This window comes from Cryptotermes secundus, unplaced genomic scaffold (assembly GCF_002891405.2).
Source record: "Cryptotermes secundus unplaced genomic scaffold, Csec_1.0 scaffold230, whole genome shotgun sequence".
In the NCBI taxonomy this organism is placed as follows: Eukaryota; Metazoa; Arthropoda; class Insecta; order Blattodea; family Kalotermitidae; genus Cryptotermes; species Cryptotermes secundus.
Genome location: NW_019722429.1, coordinates 716300 through 736799, shown reverse-complemented (window position 1 = coordinate 736799; position 20500 = coordinate 716300). Strand labels below are relative to the sequence as shown.

The 20500-nt window shown below is 39.2% G+C and overlaps 1 protein-coding gene across 2 annotated transcripts in view; it reads left to right on the top strand.

Annotated features, from left to right (window-relative positions):
- Positions 1-204: 204 nt before the first annotated feature.
- LOC111861335 (carcinine transporter) overlaps positions 205-20500 on the top strand; it is a 29060-nt gene continuing 8764 nt past the window's right edge. Inside the window, exons 1-6 of one of the 2 annotated variants that reach the window (XM_023845814.1) lie at positions 205-426; positions 5588-5761; positions 6214-6317; positions 10731-10885; positions 17552-17720; positions 18966-19092. In XM_023845814.1, the coding sequence (XP_023701582.1) occupies positions 205-426; positions 5588-5761; positions 6214-6317; positions 10731-10885; positions 17552-17720; positions 18966-19092 (951 nt within the window). Of the gene's footprint in view, positions 427-3342; positions 3427-5587; positions 5762-6213; positions 6318-10730; positions 10886-17551; positions 17721-18965; positions 19093-20500 lie in introns of those variants that run through there. The other variant, XM_033750280.1, reaches the window with a different exon arrangement.

Here is a 20500-nt window from a genome sequence, read left to right as displayed (position 1 = left end):
CCCCCCCCCATTGTTTATTTCCTTCTGTTTTTAGTTTTTTCTTTACATCTTTCGTTAGAAAGGTCACTGCACCCCTGCCTAAGTGTAAATTTTCAATCGAACCCTTATACAGTGCCCAGGTTTCAGTCGAACCCAATTAAAATGCCCAGAGTTGCAGACAGTGTCAGGTTGTGTAGTGTTACGCTGTTCGTGCTGTAGGATGGCATGGACTTGGATGACCTCCTGCCACAAGTTGGAGAATTCGGACGCTACCAGAAGTTGCTGGTGTGGCTTGTGTGCCTGCCTGCTTGCATACCATGTGGATTTTGTGCCTTTAACCAGCTCTTCATGGCTGATGTCCCCGATCATTGGTGCTATGTACCTGAGCTCATGGACCTGCCCGGGATAGGACCCCTGGACCGCAGACAACTTGCCATCCCCTCCGAGGTAAGTGATGTGTAAATCCTTGCGATTTCAATTCATGAAGAAATCAGTGGTTATATGCATGTCGTGTTTCAATAACGGACAGAAATCCCTCGCCACCCAAGGTACTTGAATTTAGGGATCAGCAGTTTTCCTTTTGTATTGAAGAGTTTACAGAACATGTCGACACATTCCATGTTTGGTTAAAATCAGACAGCAATAACGGACGCTTTACCCACCACCAACTAGTCCCGAGGTTAAGAATGCGTGGAAGTACACCTCCAGTCCTCCACGTCTTCATGGTGTGGTGCTTAATTGAACACGGACAACATTACTTTATTTATATGAAGTCTTGTATTCGCGTCTAGCTAACTGTTTAAACGCCGGAGGGAAGAAATGTTTCAAGCAAACACGGAGACGAGTGAAATACAGTTTATGACCAGTACACTGCTGTACATCTCACGGATTGAGAGGTAGTTAAATAAAGGTTTAACGAACCCGCTAGAATTGTTGCGCAGTGCGTACGTTTCCTAGAGTGGTAATTGTGTAGAAATGCGAAGAACAGGCGACTTCGCACAACCATCACCATCGTCATAAACGCAACTCAGCAATTTGCCCTAAAGGTAAATAATAAAACTATTTCATTGTTATAACTCATAGTTAATTTTAAATGGCATTAACCCAAATATGTTCTGGCATTTTGTATGTTTGATGAAGTAAGTGATCACAGCAGCTGCGCGGTCTAAGGCATGAACTGTTTTCGCTCGCTCGAACGCTGGGTATGGATGTCTATGCGTTTATTGTGTGTTTCTGTTGTTCTGCGTATAGGTAGCGGCCTTGCGACGGGCTGATCCCCGTCCAAAGAATCCTACCGACTGGGTATAGGTTTAAGAAACTGAAAAAGTGGCCAGTACCCAATAAAGGGCTGCAGGTAATAGGCAACTTGGGCCCAGATTACTCTAACACAGATGTCTCACGCGGTGCTGGTCGTTTCAGCCACGGTCTTCTTCATTCAGGAACATAACAGGTCTTCTCCCTGTTGGCGAGGGACTGCTATGCCGGCTCCTTTATGCAACTAATCGTTGCGAATACCCAAAGAGAAACAGTGAAAAGGGGAGAAGGTTGAAATACAAAAGTAGGCTGGTATGAGCATAATCAGTTATAAATTAAATGTATATTTATATACTTGTAGACATAAATCCACGTAGCAAGGAACTTCCTTTGCAAGTTACGGAATGTACTCTGTTGTGCTCGCTGTTACTGCCGCTTGATTTCTCGACTTGTAACAGCATAAAATCCCTCTTGGTTACTTATTCGAAAATCATCAGATTTTCGAACAAAGTGTATCGAACATATAATGCACGTTCATCTTTCTCAACAACTTTTGTTCCAACAAATATTAGGGAGTTCGCGTGAGTATGCGCCTAGTGATGCATGTATGTTTTCATATAAAGTGTTCCTGAATGTTGCCTGATTTTAACCCGAACTGGAATATAACGACAAATTTTAGTTGAAGCAATATTGAATTTAATTCCAATCGGTTCGGCGGTTCAACAAAAATTCCTGGTACTCATTTCTGTTAGAGGCTGAGTCGACCCCAGGGCCATAGTGCGGCTGAAAGGATTAGGTCAATTAAAAAATCCAGTGACCTCATCGCGATTTGATCCCGTGATCTTCCGTCTTGTAGCATAGTGCCTCAACAAACTACGCTACCGCATCCCCCCATTACATTAACATAAAGTCATTTATTTGCCCAAAAACCGTAATTGAAATTGCTAAGCGCGTTTGGCACAGAGCGTAGTGTGGATGTTATACACGCTACGATGAACGTACAGGCCTGATAACAGGAGGAAGTTTATGTACATAAAGCGATTATGGAAACGTTTACGGGTGTTAACGTGAACAGCGCAAAGTGTAGCGGCCATTATTCATTACAATTTCTCAACCAAAATACGATGTGTATGACCATAGTGTAACTATCCAGTTTATGGGATGGTCAATTGATGTTTGTGTATGGTTAGGGTTTTGTGAAATTCCTCACTTTCGCCACACAATTTGAAATATTTCCCCTGAGACACGCAGCAAGTGGCTCGGGTCAAGCTTGAAGCCAGCTGCCCATCCGTAAATCAGTCAATTTAATGAGTAAAACAAGGCCGAGTTTTTTTAGAAATTCTAAACTTGACAGGGAAAGTCATAATTTTAGCAGCGTCGTTTCCTGCTACCCCAAAATCTCAGTTTGGCAGCCACGCAGCAGGTGGCAAAGTTCACCCTAAACTGTACACTAGCGGATATTCGCTTTCCTAATTGGAGGAGAAAGATAAGCAACCTCCCAGTCTGCCCGGTCCAGCCAATCATCATCTGAAGTGGGAGGTCCTTTGCCCGAATTTTGGTTAACCAGGGCAAATATTTACCATTCAGAGGGTGCTTGGCTAGGAGGACTCTGAAATTTACCTTCATCGGGGGTACACGTGTTCCGATCCCCTTAAACACCCCCTGTGGTGACTATTATGTGTGCGTCTCAGTAAACAGTAAGGAAGCCTACATCCCCAAATCTGTGAAGTGTGTCACTACGGTGCTGTTTCCATTTAAATAGTGCAGATTGAATAAAGACTTCAAACAGTTAATTGGTGTTGAGGTGACTTCCCTACGCCTAAAGCCCCACTAATCACCCAAGTCGTGGCCAGTCAACACGCCCTGAGAGGAGTTCGATTTCTCTACTAGAGCTAGCAGAACCAAAGGACGGTTACAATAGTATATGCGTTTTGCAGTTATTTGGGCCGTGTTCCCTATGAGAATGAAGCCTGGTGAGTCAGATAATAAGATTATTTTGTCACCCAGTCAGTACGATAGTATGGCTGCTTTCATTGGATGGCCTCATGGGAGAATCGCAGCTGTGGATACTTGGAGAAAATACTTGAAGATATCGATTACAGCTAGGAACTGGAAGCCTTCGACATTGTCCTTCACGTCGTTCAGGGCTCCTTTCGTTCACAATGACCATCATTCCCATATTCATATTGTCACGTAAGTGATCGCAAATTCTTTTTAGCCCGTTTTCATGCGTTATTTCGATAAAATGAATTCATAATGGGGGCATATATGTCCGCTAGTTTCATCTGCGAAACTAGTTGACAATAATTTTTGTCAAAATCGTGAAGGGAAGTTGTGGGTTAAAATTAATTTTGGTCGGGGTCAGTCCAGTGCAACCCTTACTTTACATGCAGCTCACATGTACTTATCGCTTTCTCCAAACCACTCATTGTGCAAGCATAACGTAACGTAAAATTGCCCTAATCAGCTTTTAGTTTAAATATTTTCGATTTGATGAATGTATCGTGAAATACGAGGACATGTTATTCCATTCTGTGCGGTAGCTGTAGTGTGGTTGACTTTGCAACAATGTAATATTTATATTTGCCCAGTGATACATGTTAAGGCCAATGAGGTGTACAGAATACCGAAGAGCCGTTAGTGGAAATACCGTATTTACGCATGTATAGGCCGCACATTTTTTGCCAAAAATTCAAGAGGAAAACTGGGGTGCGGCTTATATTCGAAATATTCGAAATCACACTTCATTTAAAAAAAAAATTATATTCATAATTAGTAATACAGGGTGTTGTACTCCTGAAATAATATTCCAAGAAAATTATTTTTTCTATAATTTCTGTCTGAAAATTGTGCTGCGGCCTATACACGTACGCGGCCTGTACATGCGTAAATATGGTATGTCTGCTCCAGTTCCTGGAAAACACGTTCACATTTTAGGACAACCGATGAACTCAATATGCATTCTTCGCGATTTGTTGGAACATAACGAAATTTAGTACGATCATGTGTTTCAGATCCGTTGGTAACTACATTCCTCTTCTTCTAAAAGTAGGGCCAGCATGACGATCTCGCGGATTACGAGACGTAACATTCATTAAATCTGTATGACAGATAATAATGTGTTAGCGTGAAATACATATGTCATTGTGTTATGTGACTAAACCATGTACCGCCCTGGCTGGACAGACGAGGTTCTATTTTAAGCTGATGTGCGGGTTCCCCCCGCTCACATGCCGTTTCTCGAACCCACACACCTCCCTTTCGATTCCTATCTTTCGTATATCGCGGATTTTTCCTGAGGGGTAAAGCGGTTGAGAGCGAAGCATGATAGTGATCTCCAAAAAGAGCCGAGTTTAGAATGCGTGGAGCATTATATCCACGCCCCATATGCCCATCCATGGTTTGGTCCTTATCACGGACATACGTTGATCTTATGTTCTAAATTGTATTTAATTTTCCCCCATGAATGTGTTTCTCACAAAAGTGTATTGTGCCGTGTTTCATTTACACAAAATAAAAGAATTACACTAGTGCTGGATGGACAAAACTTTCATACATGAAAACCGAAATTTAATTTTTGGCGTACATTCAATATTTTATAAGATAAGATATTCGTGTATCAGTTCTTCCTCTAATAACTTTTGAATCAACTGATGGATTTGTATGAAATTTGGTAACAAATATGGATATACTAGAACCCATCCCACATTAATACTTTTTGTCATCCTGTAATTGATACTATTGATATACATATAATGTGAACTTTTCATGTCAGAGCAATAATAACGCCAATTAATGTTGAATGTTCAAATTATTTATGGAATTAAGTCTTCAAAAATGTTCAGATTTCATTATGGTAATTTATTTGTAGAAAGTAAGATGATATTGGGATGGCCAGACGAAGGTATGCATTTTTATGATTAGAACTAATGAAAGATAGGAATTCAAAATTGTGTATGGAGATTGATCATAGATTTCATAAAATCAGAATAAGACATTCTTTTTTGTGCCACGGTTACAAATACAGTAATGGTGTGGAGATTTTAGGTTGTCTGGAATAGCAGGCAAATTTAACACATTGCCTGGGTCTGTGCTAACAGAAATCGTATTGAAGTTATAGATAGCTCTAGCTGTTCTCACCATCTGGATTGGAGCATTTGAAGGAAAGTATGTCATTTATGTTCTTCCCAAAACATCTAGTTAATATCTGTGTTGATTAAGCAAAGTCATTCTCCCTTCATATTACTGAGAAATTTTGAGAAAAGAAACACACGAATTACAGGCCTGGTATATTATCATTCAACTACGTTCTTGCCACTGTATGTTTCTGATGCACATGTTTTGTATGTTACAGGGAGAGTCAAACTCGACATTCAGCCAGTGTTCACGCTATGCGGTGAACTGGACAGCACTGCTGCAAACACATACATTCATGGAGATCACTCCCAACAACAGCTGGCCGACTGAGCCATGTCGGGCAGGCTGGGAGTACAACACTACTCAAGTTAGATCTTCTATTGTTATTGATGTGAGTATTCAGACATTTAGCCATGTTGTTCTACATGAAACACACTGTGGTATGTATACTCCAAAATCACTTATTCTACCCATAACGTTACTGACTCATCGATTATTTAATGATGCTCTTTTAATTGCAGAAGTTATATAGCACCAAATGATATGTGAGAAATTGCAGGCCTCCATCATAATTTTCTGCCTGTGTTAAGCTGTAATTCACAGCCCTCTGTAAAGTACTACCCCAATAATTGTCGGTGAGCATAAGCTCAGCTTAATTCCTCACTTTCAAAAATGAATATAGGGAAAGATGAAAAGAAGTTTGCATTTAGTTTGGCCAGTTTTGATCTTGAGGCATTTGGTAAATAAATCCAGTGTTTTATTCCTAACCTCTTAGGCCACCACTGCAATGTGCATGTTGTTTATATCTGATTTCTGATTAGGTCAATTTCCCTTCCTTTCTAGTTCAGTCTTGTTTGTAACCATGCCATTTACCCAACAATAGGATTGGCTGCTCTCAATGCTGGAGGACCAATTGGAGTGTATCTCTTTGGTGTACTTAATGACAGGTAAGTGAATATGCCATTTGTCATTTATACATTTTCACTCAGTTTAATTTTAAACAAATTTCTGGCTTCTGTCAATTTCATGTTAAGAAACACTGACATCTGTCAAAATAAAGTTTTGATGTATAGAGTAAAATGTCATGACCCACACTATAATTTAAACACAATGACCATGAATGGAACAGTGTGGTTTGTTGTGTTTAAATGAAATGATATATGTTTATGGCTGAGCCTTCATTTTATACTATTTCATATTGGAAAATCATTCTTCAGGAAACGTATTGCTATGCTAAATTGTATCCCAACAACTTCAAAGGAAATTAACGTAATCATTCAATCTCTTACAAACAAAACCTATATGAATGTGATGAATGTTGAGAATCTGGTAATGTAAAAATGTTCAAGTTGGTAATAGTGATCTATATTAATTTGCTTTTGTTTTTGTTTTGTATTAAAATAAAAAGTTTCTTCTCATCCAATATGGCTATTAAGTGATATGTAAGCACAACACAAAGAAAATCAACAGGTTATGGGCCCAGATTTGCTCAAAAACTAAAAAAAAGATGAAAAAAAAGGAGAAGACAGAAGAAGAATAATGAAAAAATGGCAACCACAGAGACAGAAGAGGTAACTCATCTGCCAAAACTGAAGGACCCCAACTGTGGGATTTTGAAATCAAGAATCTGGTGCGTGCAAAAGAACTGAAAAACATCGTTGATGGCAGCTACCTGTTAAGTGACCAAGGAAGAGACGAAGAAAATATAAGGAAATGGAAGATGTGAGATGCAAAGTGCCAATACTACATAGTGAGAACAATAGAGAAACATGTGAAGACCCACATTGTGACATGCACAACCACGAAAGAAATGTACAACACCTTGAAGCAAATCTATCAGCGACACCTCTCAACAGAAGTGCCTTCTGCTACAAGACTTCTACAACTTCAAGTATGACAAAACTAAGGATATGATGACAAATATAAGTCATGTGCAGAACATTGCCTTCAAGCTTCGTCAACTGAACCAAAACGTTGATGAAAATATGATCATGACAAAAATAACAATGATTCTACCAGAAGACTACAAACACTTCAGCACTGCCTGGGACTCAACGATGACCGTGGACAGAACCCTTGACAACCTGGTGGCCAGATTGATGTTGAAGAAGTGAAGTGCAAGATGACGACTAAAGAAGAGGAAAGCATAGCTTTTAAGACAGTAACTAAAACCGAAAGTAAAACCCCTTTCAAGTGTTTCAATTGTAATCAAATAGGTCATGCCCAGATCAACTGCCCCAACAAAGGTAAGAGAAATTGCTCTATCTTTAAAAGGAATAATCACTCTGAAAAGGACTGTTACTTTAAAAAATAAGGACAGTGATACGAGAAAACAGTGTACAGTATGTAAGAAAATGAACCATGCTGAAAAGAACTGTTATTTTAAAGATAGGAATAAAAGAAGCAAGGTCAGTTTTCTAGGTGAAACAGCAGAAACCTACATGAGTGATACAAGTAAAAAAGACAAAATGTATGTAGTGGATAGTGGTAGCACATGTCATATGACAAATGTGAAGACTGATTTGATGTATACTAAGCAGTATACTCAGTGTATAAAGGTAGCAAAGAAAAATCAAAGTATGACTGCAAAAGAACAGGCAATTTGGAATTTAAAGAGTGTAGTTTGGAAAACGTTTCATATGTTCCAGAACTCAGCAAAAATCTGCTGTCAGTGCACTGTATTACAGAAAATGATGGAGAAGTGTTGTTTACGAAAGAGAAAGTCCAGATACTCAAGGACAAAAATGTTGTAATCGAAGGAAAAAAGGATGAAAATGGATTCTGAGGAATGAAGCTATGATGACTCAGCAAGATATAAGTGTAGAGTGGCATAGAAAGCTAGGTCACATAAGTTATGTGAATCTTAGGAAACTACAAGAGATATGCCAAGGGATACCAGAAAGTGTGTGCAAGTGTAAACATTTTGATATATGTTCAGTTTGTATGCAGGCCAAACAAGTGAGACTCCCATTTGATGCAGAAAGAAGTAGGGCTGGAAAGCCATTAGAGATAATTCATAGTGACATGTGTGGACCAATTGATCCCACCACTTGTGACAATAAGAAATATTTCCTTACGTGTGCGGATGATTATGCACATTTTTGTAAGATATACCTGTTAGAAAATAAGAGTGAATTGTATACCTTTTTGAAGGAATATGTAAATGAAGCTGAGTGTCACTTCAATGCAAGAGTGAGAAGAATAAGATGCGACAATGGAGGGGAATATAAGAACAACGCCTTGAGAGAATGGTGTAAGAACAGGGGGATTATAATGGAATTTACTACACCATATTCGCCACAGCTAAATGGCACTGCTGAAAGGATGAACCGTACCATTGTGGAAAAGGCAAGAGCATTGATTTTTGACTCAGGTTCAAGTAAGAGAATGTTGGGTGAAGCTGTACTCACTTCTGCATACCTGCTAAACAGAAGTCCAACAGTGACAGTGAATGGAATGCCAGCAGAAAATTGGTATGGTAAAAGATCAGATCTGGCTGGATTGAAGATTTTTGGTTCAGAAGTATACACTAAAATTCTCAGACCATTGAGAAAGTTGGACAGTCGTAGCAAGAAAGGAATGTTCATTGGATACAACACAAATGGCTACAGAATATGGGATCCAAATACAGAAGGACCTATGTCTCCAGAGACGTGACATTCACAAGTAAACCTATGACAACAAATAAACAAAAGGAAATAGAAAGAGTGGCGGATCCAGAAGACAAGCCAGATACTCCAGATCAGGAAGACAGCGAAATGCAGCAAGAACCTGACGCTGACAACAATGAAGAAGAACCAACAAATACTGAAGAGGATGAAGAAAATGAAAATGCTGACCACAAGGATAATGGAAGGAAAAACAATGGACAAAATGAACATGGATATGCATTGAGACCAAGAAGAAACATTCAAATGCACCCAAAGTACCGAGACTATCACACAGAGAGTCAAAAGGAGGGTATGCTCACCTATACATATGACGAGTGCATGGAGAGGGAAGACAGTGAGAAGTGGAAGAAAGCCATTAAAGAGGAAAAGGATTCGCTCTGCCAAAACAAAACTTGGATATATGTAAACAGAAAGCAATGGGCAAGAAAATTCTGACCAGTAAATGGGTTTTCAAAATAAAGGATGATGGAAGACACAAAGCCAGACTGGTTGTGAGAGGATACCAACAAAAGGAAGGGGAAATAGATTTCAAGGATACCTTTAGCCCAATTGTTGACATGAATTTTCTTAGAGTACTGTTTGCCATAGCAGCACATAAGAATATGAACATGCAAACCTTTGATGTGAAGACTGCCTTCCTGTATGGAGACCTTGAGATGAAAAACTACATGGAGATACCAGAAGGATACAAGAACACTGGCAAGATATGTCTCCTGAAAAAGGCATTATATGGCCTAAGACAAGCACCATTGCAATGGAACAAGAAGTTGACAACCTTTCTAAAAGAAAAAGGTCTAAACCAACTAAAATCTGACCAATGCAGTTTTAAGAATGATGCCAATAATTTCTTCATGACTATTCATGTGGATGACGGGATAAACATGGGAGAGGATGAAAGACAAATAGAGGAAATTTTGCTGAAACTGGAAAATCAGTTCCAGATAACAAAAACCACAATTCCAAAAGTTTATTTAGGAATACAAATTGAGAGGCAACCAGATGGGATACATATTTTTCAGACCAACTAAGCAAGCCAAATAAATGCTACCTTAGACAGTTCTGTGTCAGTCATGTTAAATATGAAGTCAGGTAAATTTATACAGAAGTATCACTGAGAATAGTTACTGTGAAACTGGGTGCACAACAGAGGCTTGTGTTCCCTTCCTTTCTTAACGGCAGTTGTTGATGTCTCTTCATATAGCCTTTCATCCAGTTGATACCTGCATTTTTGTCCTTCTTCCACTTATGGAAGTAATGACCTAATAATCAGTGTAATTTATGTATTTTTATGTAAGTCAATCAGCATGGTTTTTTGGTCATTTCTAAATATAATTCTTCAGCATTTCCTCTACATGATTAGTGGATATTTAATTCAAAGTTGGAGGTTCTTACAATGGTGACTATATGAAGAGTTATGTTTTACAATGTATCTTGTGTAGTCCAGTAGGAGTCCACCTGGGATGTGATACCATGTAGTCCAGTACACCCCAGAAGGCAGCACTCTTGTTGCATGCAGTTGGTTGTACTTTATGTAGGTGCATTTCAAGGTTGCAATATCTACAGTGCCTTAATATTAATTGATATATTTCGTTCAATACAGGAACATGGTGAATAATACATACTGTAATTGTACGTATTACACATTACACATAAGACAGACATGGATGAAACTAAAACTCATATATTTAGGTTTGGGCGCCGCCTGTCTTTCTTCACATGTTTGGCTGTCCTGATAACTGGAAACTTGCTGTCAGCAGCTGCTCCAGATTTTTGGTCATGGGCGGTGTTCAGGTTCATTGCCGGTCTCACAGTGCCTGCAATCTATCAGATTCCATTCATCATTTGTAAGTGAAATTTATGCTTTTGTGAATGCTGAAACGAACTGAAGATTCACTGGATAATACAGTAACTTGGAGATTTCTCTCTTTTGAGATATAATTTTACAGTCCATTGAAAGTCAACTGATATTAATAAGATGCCTCCTTCTTCAGGGTTGAAGAATAAGCAAAGCAAGGATGCAATGCTTCCTGCTTCATGCTGGTTATGTAACCGATCACCAGTGGACTTGAATGTGTGAGGTTTTGGAGGGGAGGTGCCTACGTGACAATAGTACTGCATTATTTCGTATGTGCAGTTTTGTAGCTGGAGTGGGGAATGATGTCATGTAGGGTGTGGTTCTGAGAAGGCTCTCAGAGCGACGCCAAGCCAGTGAAAAGACTAACAAAGAGGCACTCCCCGAGAGTGGAGGCACTAGCTAGTTTTTGTCTGTATAGAATCGTCAGTATAGGCGGCACTGTGTCAGTGCTAATACAGCCAATAGTGAGAAATGTACAATTAAAAACGATATATCTGTGTTTGTGACAAGAAAGGAATAATAAGTAAATTAAACCTAGGTGGTGTAGCCAAGGTTTTGTTGCATTGAAGTGTCTCCAGAGATAGACCTGTCATCGACCTGAGAAAAGATCCATGCATACCATAATACCAAATCCAACCTAATAGCTTCCTAACCCAGATAACAAGAAAAGGGTAAGGTGGACGGAGCGGTAACCAAGAGAAAGCCGAGGCAACTACGAGGAGGAGAAGAGCGGCCGGAGCAACGGGCAACAACGGGCTACAACGACAAGAAAGAGAAGGGACGGCGTTAGAGGTGGCGACCAATGCGGGGCACGAGTTCTAATCAACGTTGGCACTTCTTCACGACAACACTCAACAAACACTGGAGGTGGTAAAACTCAAGAGAACTGTGAGTAGTGAACAATGGTAATAATGTCACAACGTGCATTGCGGAGTAGAACAGTGGATACGATGTCCGAGGAAATGGACTTAGGATCTAGGGAAAAATCTCCAGAGGCAATAGAATTAACGCCAGCATTAGAAATAGAAGGGGGGAGGTTAGGAGATGTTAGTGAAGATAGTGATGAAAGAATAGGAAGTAAAGAAATCCTCAATTCAGATATGTTAGAAACAGAAAGGTCAAGCCCAGAAAGAAGTAATGGTCAGGGGGAAAAGGTTAGCAGTTCAGACTTGCAAACCATGATGAGTATGATGCAGCAGTTGTTCCAGCAACTAGAACAACAAAGGGCAGAAGCAAAGCAAGCGGAAGAAAGAACTAGGACAGAGGTAAAGCAGTCTGAGGAAAGAATAGTTTTAGAATGTCAAAGGTCAAAAGAACAATTAAACAAAGAATTGTCCAAAAATTTAGCTGCTGAGATTGGGAAGGTTACTGCTGAAATTAACCAAGTAAAACAAGAAGTTACGAAATGGCAAGGCAAGTTAGAACGAGAAATGATAGGAGTAAAGCAACAGTTTGAAAAGGAAAGGAAAGAACAGGATGCTAAGTTGGAACAGTTAGTCATTCACCAGGAAACCGAAAATGTCCAAATAAAGCAGAAGGTCAAGGAAATTCAGGGAATAGTAGAAAACAACAAAGTCGAGACTACCAGGGAAATCATGACAGTTAAAGTAGCAATAGACATGATTCAAAAGGAACTGGAAAGTAGCACCAGTAATGTTTCCAGGCAACTGAGGGAGCAAGAAAGTAGATTGGAACAAAAGATTAATGTTGACCAGTTAAAACTACAAAGTGGACTTAAAAGTTTAGAACAAGAAATGGTTCAATTAAAACTAAAGGTAAGCAACCAGATGCGAATCCCAGTTGATAGGACTGGCGTTGTGACTGATGGCAGAACAGTAAACGCGAGAGGAGATGTAAACAAAGGAAGTAGTAATTTGGAGTCTGTGAAGGCAACAGGAAATTTAGGAAGTACGGAGTTTGCATTACCATTATTTGATGAAGACAAGGGCGTGAACCCAGTTTCACATATTAGACAATTGGAGGAATTTTTCGAATTTCGAGGGATACAGCAACAACTGTGGCTAATTGTAGCAAAGAGATCTATAGTAGGCTCAGTATCAAAACAGTGGCTCGAAGCTACCAGCATGACGTTTGCAAGCTACGAACAATTCAAGTCTGAATTCTTATCTACGTGGTGGTCAGCTGCACAACAGGGGTTGGTAAAATGCAGGCTGTACCCAAGTTAATACGATAAGGCGGCCGGATTATCCTTGTCAGCCCACTTTTTGAAGTATGCAACCATGGCATCATACTTAGAACCTAAGCTAACTGATAACGAGATTATTGAAGCATTGCGCTGTCATTACCCCCAAGAAATACAAAAAATATTGGTGAGCACCAAATTAAACAAAGTTGCAGAAGTTTTGGAAGTCTTAAAGAGACTTGAGTTGATGGAAGAACGGACGTCAGTATGTGATCATAGTCAGAGAAATAGCCGTCCTCAGCAAAATAACCCGTCGAATCGAAATGGGGACTCCAGGTTCGGAGGGCCAGGACAGGTGCGGCAAGTACAAAGATATGTTCCAAATGAAAGGGAAATTTGGAGAAGTAATAGAGACCAGACGAGCTATAGGGGGCGGGACTCTCGTGAAGAAAGAAGCAGACCTGAAGAAAGCAGAAATAACATCTGGGGCAGGAGTGGGGATCAAGAAAGAAATTACCGAGAGGAAAGGCCTAGAGGAACTGAGGAAAACTAAGTGCAGGAAGCCTTGAGGACCGAATCGCTTCCATATTTCAGAAAGTTACAAGTTTAGGTCCATCAGAAACTTTAACATTGTCTAAAGAAATTGATCAAGGGAAATTTGATTGTGACCAAATAGTACTGTTTATTAATGAGGAAGATTTAAGCAAAAGTCCACAAATTACAATCAAGTTTGAAGACAAAGAAGTTGCAATTGCATTGTTGGATTCTGGGAGTGAAGTGAATTTAATATCCCAAGATAAATTTGACAAGTTGAGTAAGGCTGGGATTGAAGTGTTGACTTTGCCTGTCCAAGGAATAAACTTAGTAACTGCATTTGGCAAACGGTCAAAGGGAATTAAGTTACAAATGTTAATGGAATTCAACATTGAGGAAGAGACATTTGAAGCAGTGTTTTTGGTGGTCCCACAATTGAATTGTGATGTTATTTTGGGTTGTAGTTTTTTGAAAGAATACGGCATTCAACTATGTTTCGACTTAGGAAAGTTGGAATATGTTCGTCAAGGACAAACTAAGAGTGTCCAATTTCAAGCAACTGAAGAAAGTCAGAAAAAATTTGTTCATCCCAAGGAAATGAGTTCTACAAGCAATGTATTAACGGAAGAAGATCGCGGGAGTAACTTGGTTTTGACAGAGGCTGTACGAAATCAGTTTGAGAAAATCGAGGCAGCGTGCGTGGATCAGGGGCGCAGTGGAGTATTGGCGGAAGAAGATGACGTAACCTTTAGCGCTGCAGACTGCAATCGCGTTCGAGAACCCAGTAACACGAGATGTGCGGACCGCAGGGATATCCAAAGCGAAGAGTTGGTCCAGATAATAGACCGAAGTTCAGAAATAAATTTGGAGCAGAAATTGCAATTATTTGAAACATTAAATAAGTATTTGCCTAGTTTTACTACACGACCAGGCAAATGCTGCTTATTGAAGTATAAATTCCAGGTGAAGGCAGATCAGCCGTTACGCTCGTATTCTCGACCAGTTCCCTTTGCGTTTAGACCAGTTATTAAAGCACAAATACAAGATATGATCAAGGATGATATTTTCGAATTAAGTCACTCTGACATTTTGAATCCATTGACAATAGTACCTAGAGAAGAAGAAAAAAAACCCCGTGTTTGCGTGGATGCACGAAAAGTAAACCAATTTTCAGCGGATATACGAGGGTCCATTCCTAATAAGGGAAACAATAAGCTCTGGGTTATATGAGTTACAGAATGAGTCAGGGGAGGTCAAAGGACTTTTTCATATTACCCATCTGAAGCCCTACATAGTTTAAGGATAAATTAGATATGAGGTACTATACACTAATGTAAAGTTGGGATTTAAATTATGGAAGAAAATTAACATGGAAATGGGCATATGTATAAGATGAAACTTGTAAACAAAGTGGTTGTAAAGACAACAGTGCAGCATCATAAATGATTTTTCAGTGAAATTTAAAGGGAAAGGAGAATAAGTGAAAGTGCTACAAGAAGAAGACAATGAGTGAAACATCAAAAGGAAAATTAACATTTGCAATCAAGGACAATGATAGACAATATTTACCAGGAAGTATAGGAATATTGTAATTAAAGCTTTGTTATGCTTAACAATAGAAAACTTAAGTTTGACTATGTTATAGAATAATAATCTAAATATAAGTAAATATATGAATGTATGTTAAAATACTGGCACAGCACTACGGGAAATCCATAAAGAAAGGAAATGATATAGTATGAATACATAGTGAAATTTTGAGAAACCCATGTAAAGAAGTGGACAAAGAGAATATAAATTTGTTTAAAATTATACAATTATACGAGCTAGTGAGGAGATATAAAGACTTGTTAGTAATAAATTAAATTGGTTAAAGGTTTCCAGGCAACTAAATAAATTTTTACACATTTATGGTTTGCCCAAATAATGCAAAAATATATTTGGGAGTTTGTAACCGATCACCAGTGGACTTGAATGTGTGAGGTTTTGGAGGGGAGGTGCCTACGTGACAATAGTACTGCATTATTTCGTATGTGCAGTTTTGTAGCTGGAGTGGGGAATGATGTCATGTAGGGTGTGGTTCTGAGAAGGCTCTCAGAGCGACGCCAAGCCAGTAAAAAGACTAACAAAGAGGCACTCCCCGAGAGTGGAGGCACTAGCTAGTTTTTGTCTGTATAGAATCGCCAGTATAGGCGGCACTGTGTCAGTGCTAATACAGCCAATAGTGAGAAATGTACAATTAAAAACGATATATCAGTGTTTGTGACAAGAAAGGAATAATAAGTAAATTAAACCTAGGTGGTGTAGCCAAGGTTTTGTTGCATTGAAGTGTCTTCAGAGATAGACCTGTCATTGACCTGAGAAAAGATCCTTGCATACCATAATACCAAATCCAACCTAATAGCTTCCTAACCCAGATAACAAGAAAAGGGTAAGGTGGACGGAGCGGTAACCAAGAGAAAGCCGAGGCAACTACGAGGAGGAGAAGGGCGGCCGGAGCAACGGGCAACAACGGGCAATAATGACAAGAAGGAGAAGGGATGGCGTTAGTTACTTGTTTGGCTTATTCTTCGACCCTGAAGATAGAGGTGGCACGTTCCTCCGATACATCAGTTGGCTTTCAAAGGACTGCAAGGCAGTGGCGTGCGGTACTATTTTTAGTAAGGGAAGCAGTGATATCTAGTAAACGAACTGATAGCAATCAACTCACCAAAATGTACGTCACTTATTGAGTCAATATGGTCGTTTTGTATTCTGTTCGATAAACCTGTAAATACTGTATTGTTCTCAAGGTGAACTAATTCCTCATAATTACCTCGGTCGATAGAATCCATGCTTTCATCATGACCATGGAGGCCAAGTTGCCACTTTCATAAATGGCAGATGATATCAATCAAGCGTTTCATTATTTCTCTATGTAGTATCGTCAGGCGTTTTTGATTGTCAGGTTGACAGTCAATTCGAGATTTCCCGATCATAACAAGTTGCATTGTTGAAATAATGTGAGTCTGAGAGTTCTCATGTCGTTTCAGTGCTATATAAAGGTTGTTGATATCACCAAACCCAGTCTTGTTCCATACAGTTTTTTCCATGAGAAACAATGAGCATGGCCAACAAAACAATTTTCCTATATTACGGCACCCGGATAGCCACTCTGTTTTACAATACTCTTCCAAATTAAATTTCCTCACACATAATTTGGTTTGTGCTTTAAGTTCTGGCACCTCTCATGTCGGTCGTCCTCTTTCTATAATTATTTTCTTTTCAGAAAAGTCCCTGCTATTAAACCCCCGTTTTAAAAGGCTTTCGATTGCACAGTCGCAGTCGCGTTGTCTGCCAGCATTTGTTTTAGCTGCTGCCTGTGCGTGTAGTCTGATCATGCCCCTGCTCTTGTACCGCAGTAACAGATTTGCTTCCCTTAAACGCAGATAGCTTCTTTCTGATGCGTCAAAATACGATCACAAATACAATCTTACGCCATCTAAATATACACTTACAATATCTTAATAAAACTTAATGTTACCTATAACACCCAACAAGACTGAAATCACACATAAACAGTTAATTTTCACATAACCCTTGAAAGAACACAGGCCTTCGCTTCCATATCACAGGCATTAGCCAGCAAACCGAAAATTGCTTCCCTGCCCACTTCGTGTGCGACGAATTCTTACGAAGATTAATGAAGGAAACTTGGTCCATCCCACCAAGCAAGGGAAGGGAGGAGGAGGATGCATGTGGCCTTGAGCAGGAATGCGTGCTAAATGACAATATTCAAATCCGTTTTATTCAAATTGAATTATTTGTATATGACTTCTTTTCTTTTCGTTTCTTAACTACGGAAGCAATGCCTCCCTTGCTTCCATGCAAGGCACGCCACTGCTGCAAGGCATTATATCCCAGAAGATAGGACTCATAACCACTGCTGTGAGAACATCAATCCTAGAATAGAGTAACCTGTAAATTTCATTTTTGCAGCACTGGAGCTTGTGGGCCCTAGCTATCGTTCGTTTGTGACAGTCATGACCTGTCTGTCCTACTCAGTAGGTCTCATCTTATTGACTGGAGTGACCTACATGGTGCAGGACTGGACTGTCCTCACACTTGTTACTTCTGCTCCCTTTCTTCTATACTTTATATACTGGTGGTGAGTTGAATGACAGTTAAGGACAAAATTGTATCTCCACTACTTAACCCTTTCAGTGCAATGTGGCATTTAAATCCTACATTCAGGCTGTCAGACTAATTTTTCTAGGATTTATGACCTATTTTTTGATTAGTAGTGATGAAAGTGATTAAAACAATCAAAACAAGTTCATCTTCATATAAAACAACTCTTTATCTTTCAATTTGCAAGTTCCATTAGATCATATACAAATCTAGAATTTCATTAGAGCTTAGGAAAGAATCTTGTTCTCTTGACATAAAGTCATAGTAAGACCATGTGTTTGCATCGTGGAAGGAGTTAAATTGTAATGTATCCTCTCTGGGTGTTCTTTTTCATTGGAACTGTTATTCATTTTTATTAATATTCTTATTTTATTTATTTATTTTTTAGATGTAAGAGGTGTAGTACGTCTCTTGAAAGCTGTCCTGTCTAAATGCAAATCTTACATTTATGGCTGTACTTCTGTTGTCGCAAATGAGGTTTTGATAACAAAATAATGGCATGAACACCAGCTCTGGCATAAAGGGATTTCAGTGATAAGAAAAAGATTAAAGTATTTTAAAGTTAAGTATTGGTTTGATTCTTCAGTGTGTAGTTCAGTTGACCATAAATCATCAGTAAATTGAGTACATCGTTCAAAATTTTGGAGGTTTTTAGAAGAAAAATGATATCTGATTCTTAACTCTTGATTGTCAAGACTTCTTGCATCCCAGTGTCACTTCATCGTGTTGTTTTCTGCTGTAGTCTCTCTGATGTTAAGAATGGATCTTGCTGTATGTAAACAGCATTTCTGCATATTACGGAACTGTGATTTTAATCACAAGACAGCTTGTACTTTATAAAATCAGCATTAGCCACTTTGTCAACACACATTTACTTTATCATGATGATACAGAAAGAAGTAACAATGGTTACAATATCTGGGAGCATGGACTAGCTGTGTGTTTTGAGACAGGATGCCAAACAACAATGGAGTCATTGCTATGTTTAGTGAACATGGCTCTGATAATCCAAAAAGGGATTTACACACAATATGTGAAATATTTCATATTATTAAATGGNATCCAAAAAGTGTCATTAAAGCAGATTTAAATATTTTTCTGAAAGAAGAAATTATAAATATCTTTCACTATGACTGCATGTTCTTAAATGTTGAATGAACCATGGTAAAATGTCACATATTAAAAGACATCACTATACAGCATTACTTTAATATAATTGCAGGTTCCTTCCAGAATCTCCGAGATGGTTGCTTGCTAAGGGCCGCTTTGAAGAAGGCTCACAAATCCTTGAAACCTTGGCAAGAATAAATGGAAAAGAGCTACCATCAAGCTTCAAACTCAGGCTCAAGGTACTTAATTTCCAACACAGTTGTTTTAAATATGACTGTAAAATGCGAGCACTTACAGGGTTTGAAATTAATTGCATAATTACATGGTCCCAGATGTAGAAAAATATTATACTCGTATTTGTAGTCACAAGTACAAGTGAAATATGTGGAATATACTTCTTTATGGCAACTCAGTTATATTTGGCAACATTAATTTTAAAGAAATAAATACAATTTGCTACATAGGAAGATGAATTATCATTAAATTGACCCATACTGAGCAGGTTAGTACAGCAGTAATAGTGTGTACATGTTACTGGGAGATACTCAGTGTGAACCTCAGTTTGGACAGCTACTATCCTGACTGAGGTTTATTGTGGTTTTTTCTCAGTCCCTCCAGGCAAATGCTGAGATAATACCTTGATGAGGCCACAACCACTTTCTTCCAAGCCCTTTCCAATTCATTATTCACCACTCATACTAGCATTTGACACTATACACACAGGATACAGACAGTGTGGTACAATAAGCTATGTGGGATTGTCGATGTTCTAAAAGACAACCACGTAAATCTGTAACAATTGTATTTATTAAATTCTATAAATTGAATGTACAGAATAACTGCAAAGCTATGTGGAATGTCAACAGTTGGCTGGCCCTGAAAAGGGCAGTTTGTTCCACCTTGAGTGCGCTGGTAGAATTTTCTCCTTTGTAGTAGACCAAGTCTTTACAGCCGTTCAGCTGCTTTGTCCAGCTGGTAATGTGGTGCTGCATGCGCCTGTAGGAACAGCTGCCTACGGCACCATTGCTGGAGAGTTGTAGCAACTACGTTAGCTGTCTGGTAGCAGAATGCAGTTGCTGGAGAGTTGCAGGGCAGCTGTTTTTGGCGCAGGGAAGAGCTGATGACTAATGACTGAATGTGATCACTGATGATTGCGAGCTTTGGACTTCGCCTTTTATACCATGCTTGATGGGCGGGGCGAAACTTGCACTTGCGATTGTGAGCGCTGATTGGTTAGTGCACGCGATGATGTAAAGGTGGGCTGGACAGTGAGTGCTGTATAAATACAAGTGGTGGCAGCAATGTGCGGCAATGTGATAGTGACTAGGAGTGAGTGCTGTCTGTCAGACCGGCAAAACCGTGTGTTAGTATGTGGGATGTTCCCACAGTTACAAAGAAAAGCAATATGTTGGGCTTTTTTAAAGAAAACACATTTCAGAAGCTGAATCTGCTTCCATTATCAGGCAACTTACTCTGTTGGGCCCTCTAGATTCAGTCACTCTCTATACCCCTTGGAAACAACAGGAGATCTAGTTACGGTTTATACACCATAAATGTCGGAGGTTAAATTAGGGGGTTAAGAAGAGAAACCATCTCCTATAAATTGTAAAATTATGATTCCAAATCAATGACGCCAGTTTAATAAAA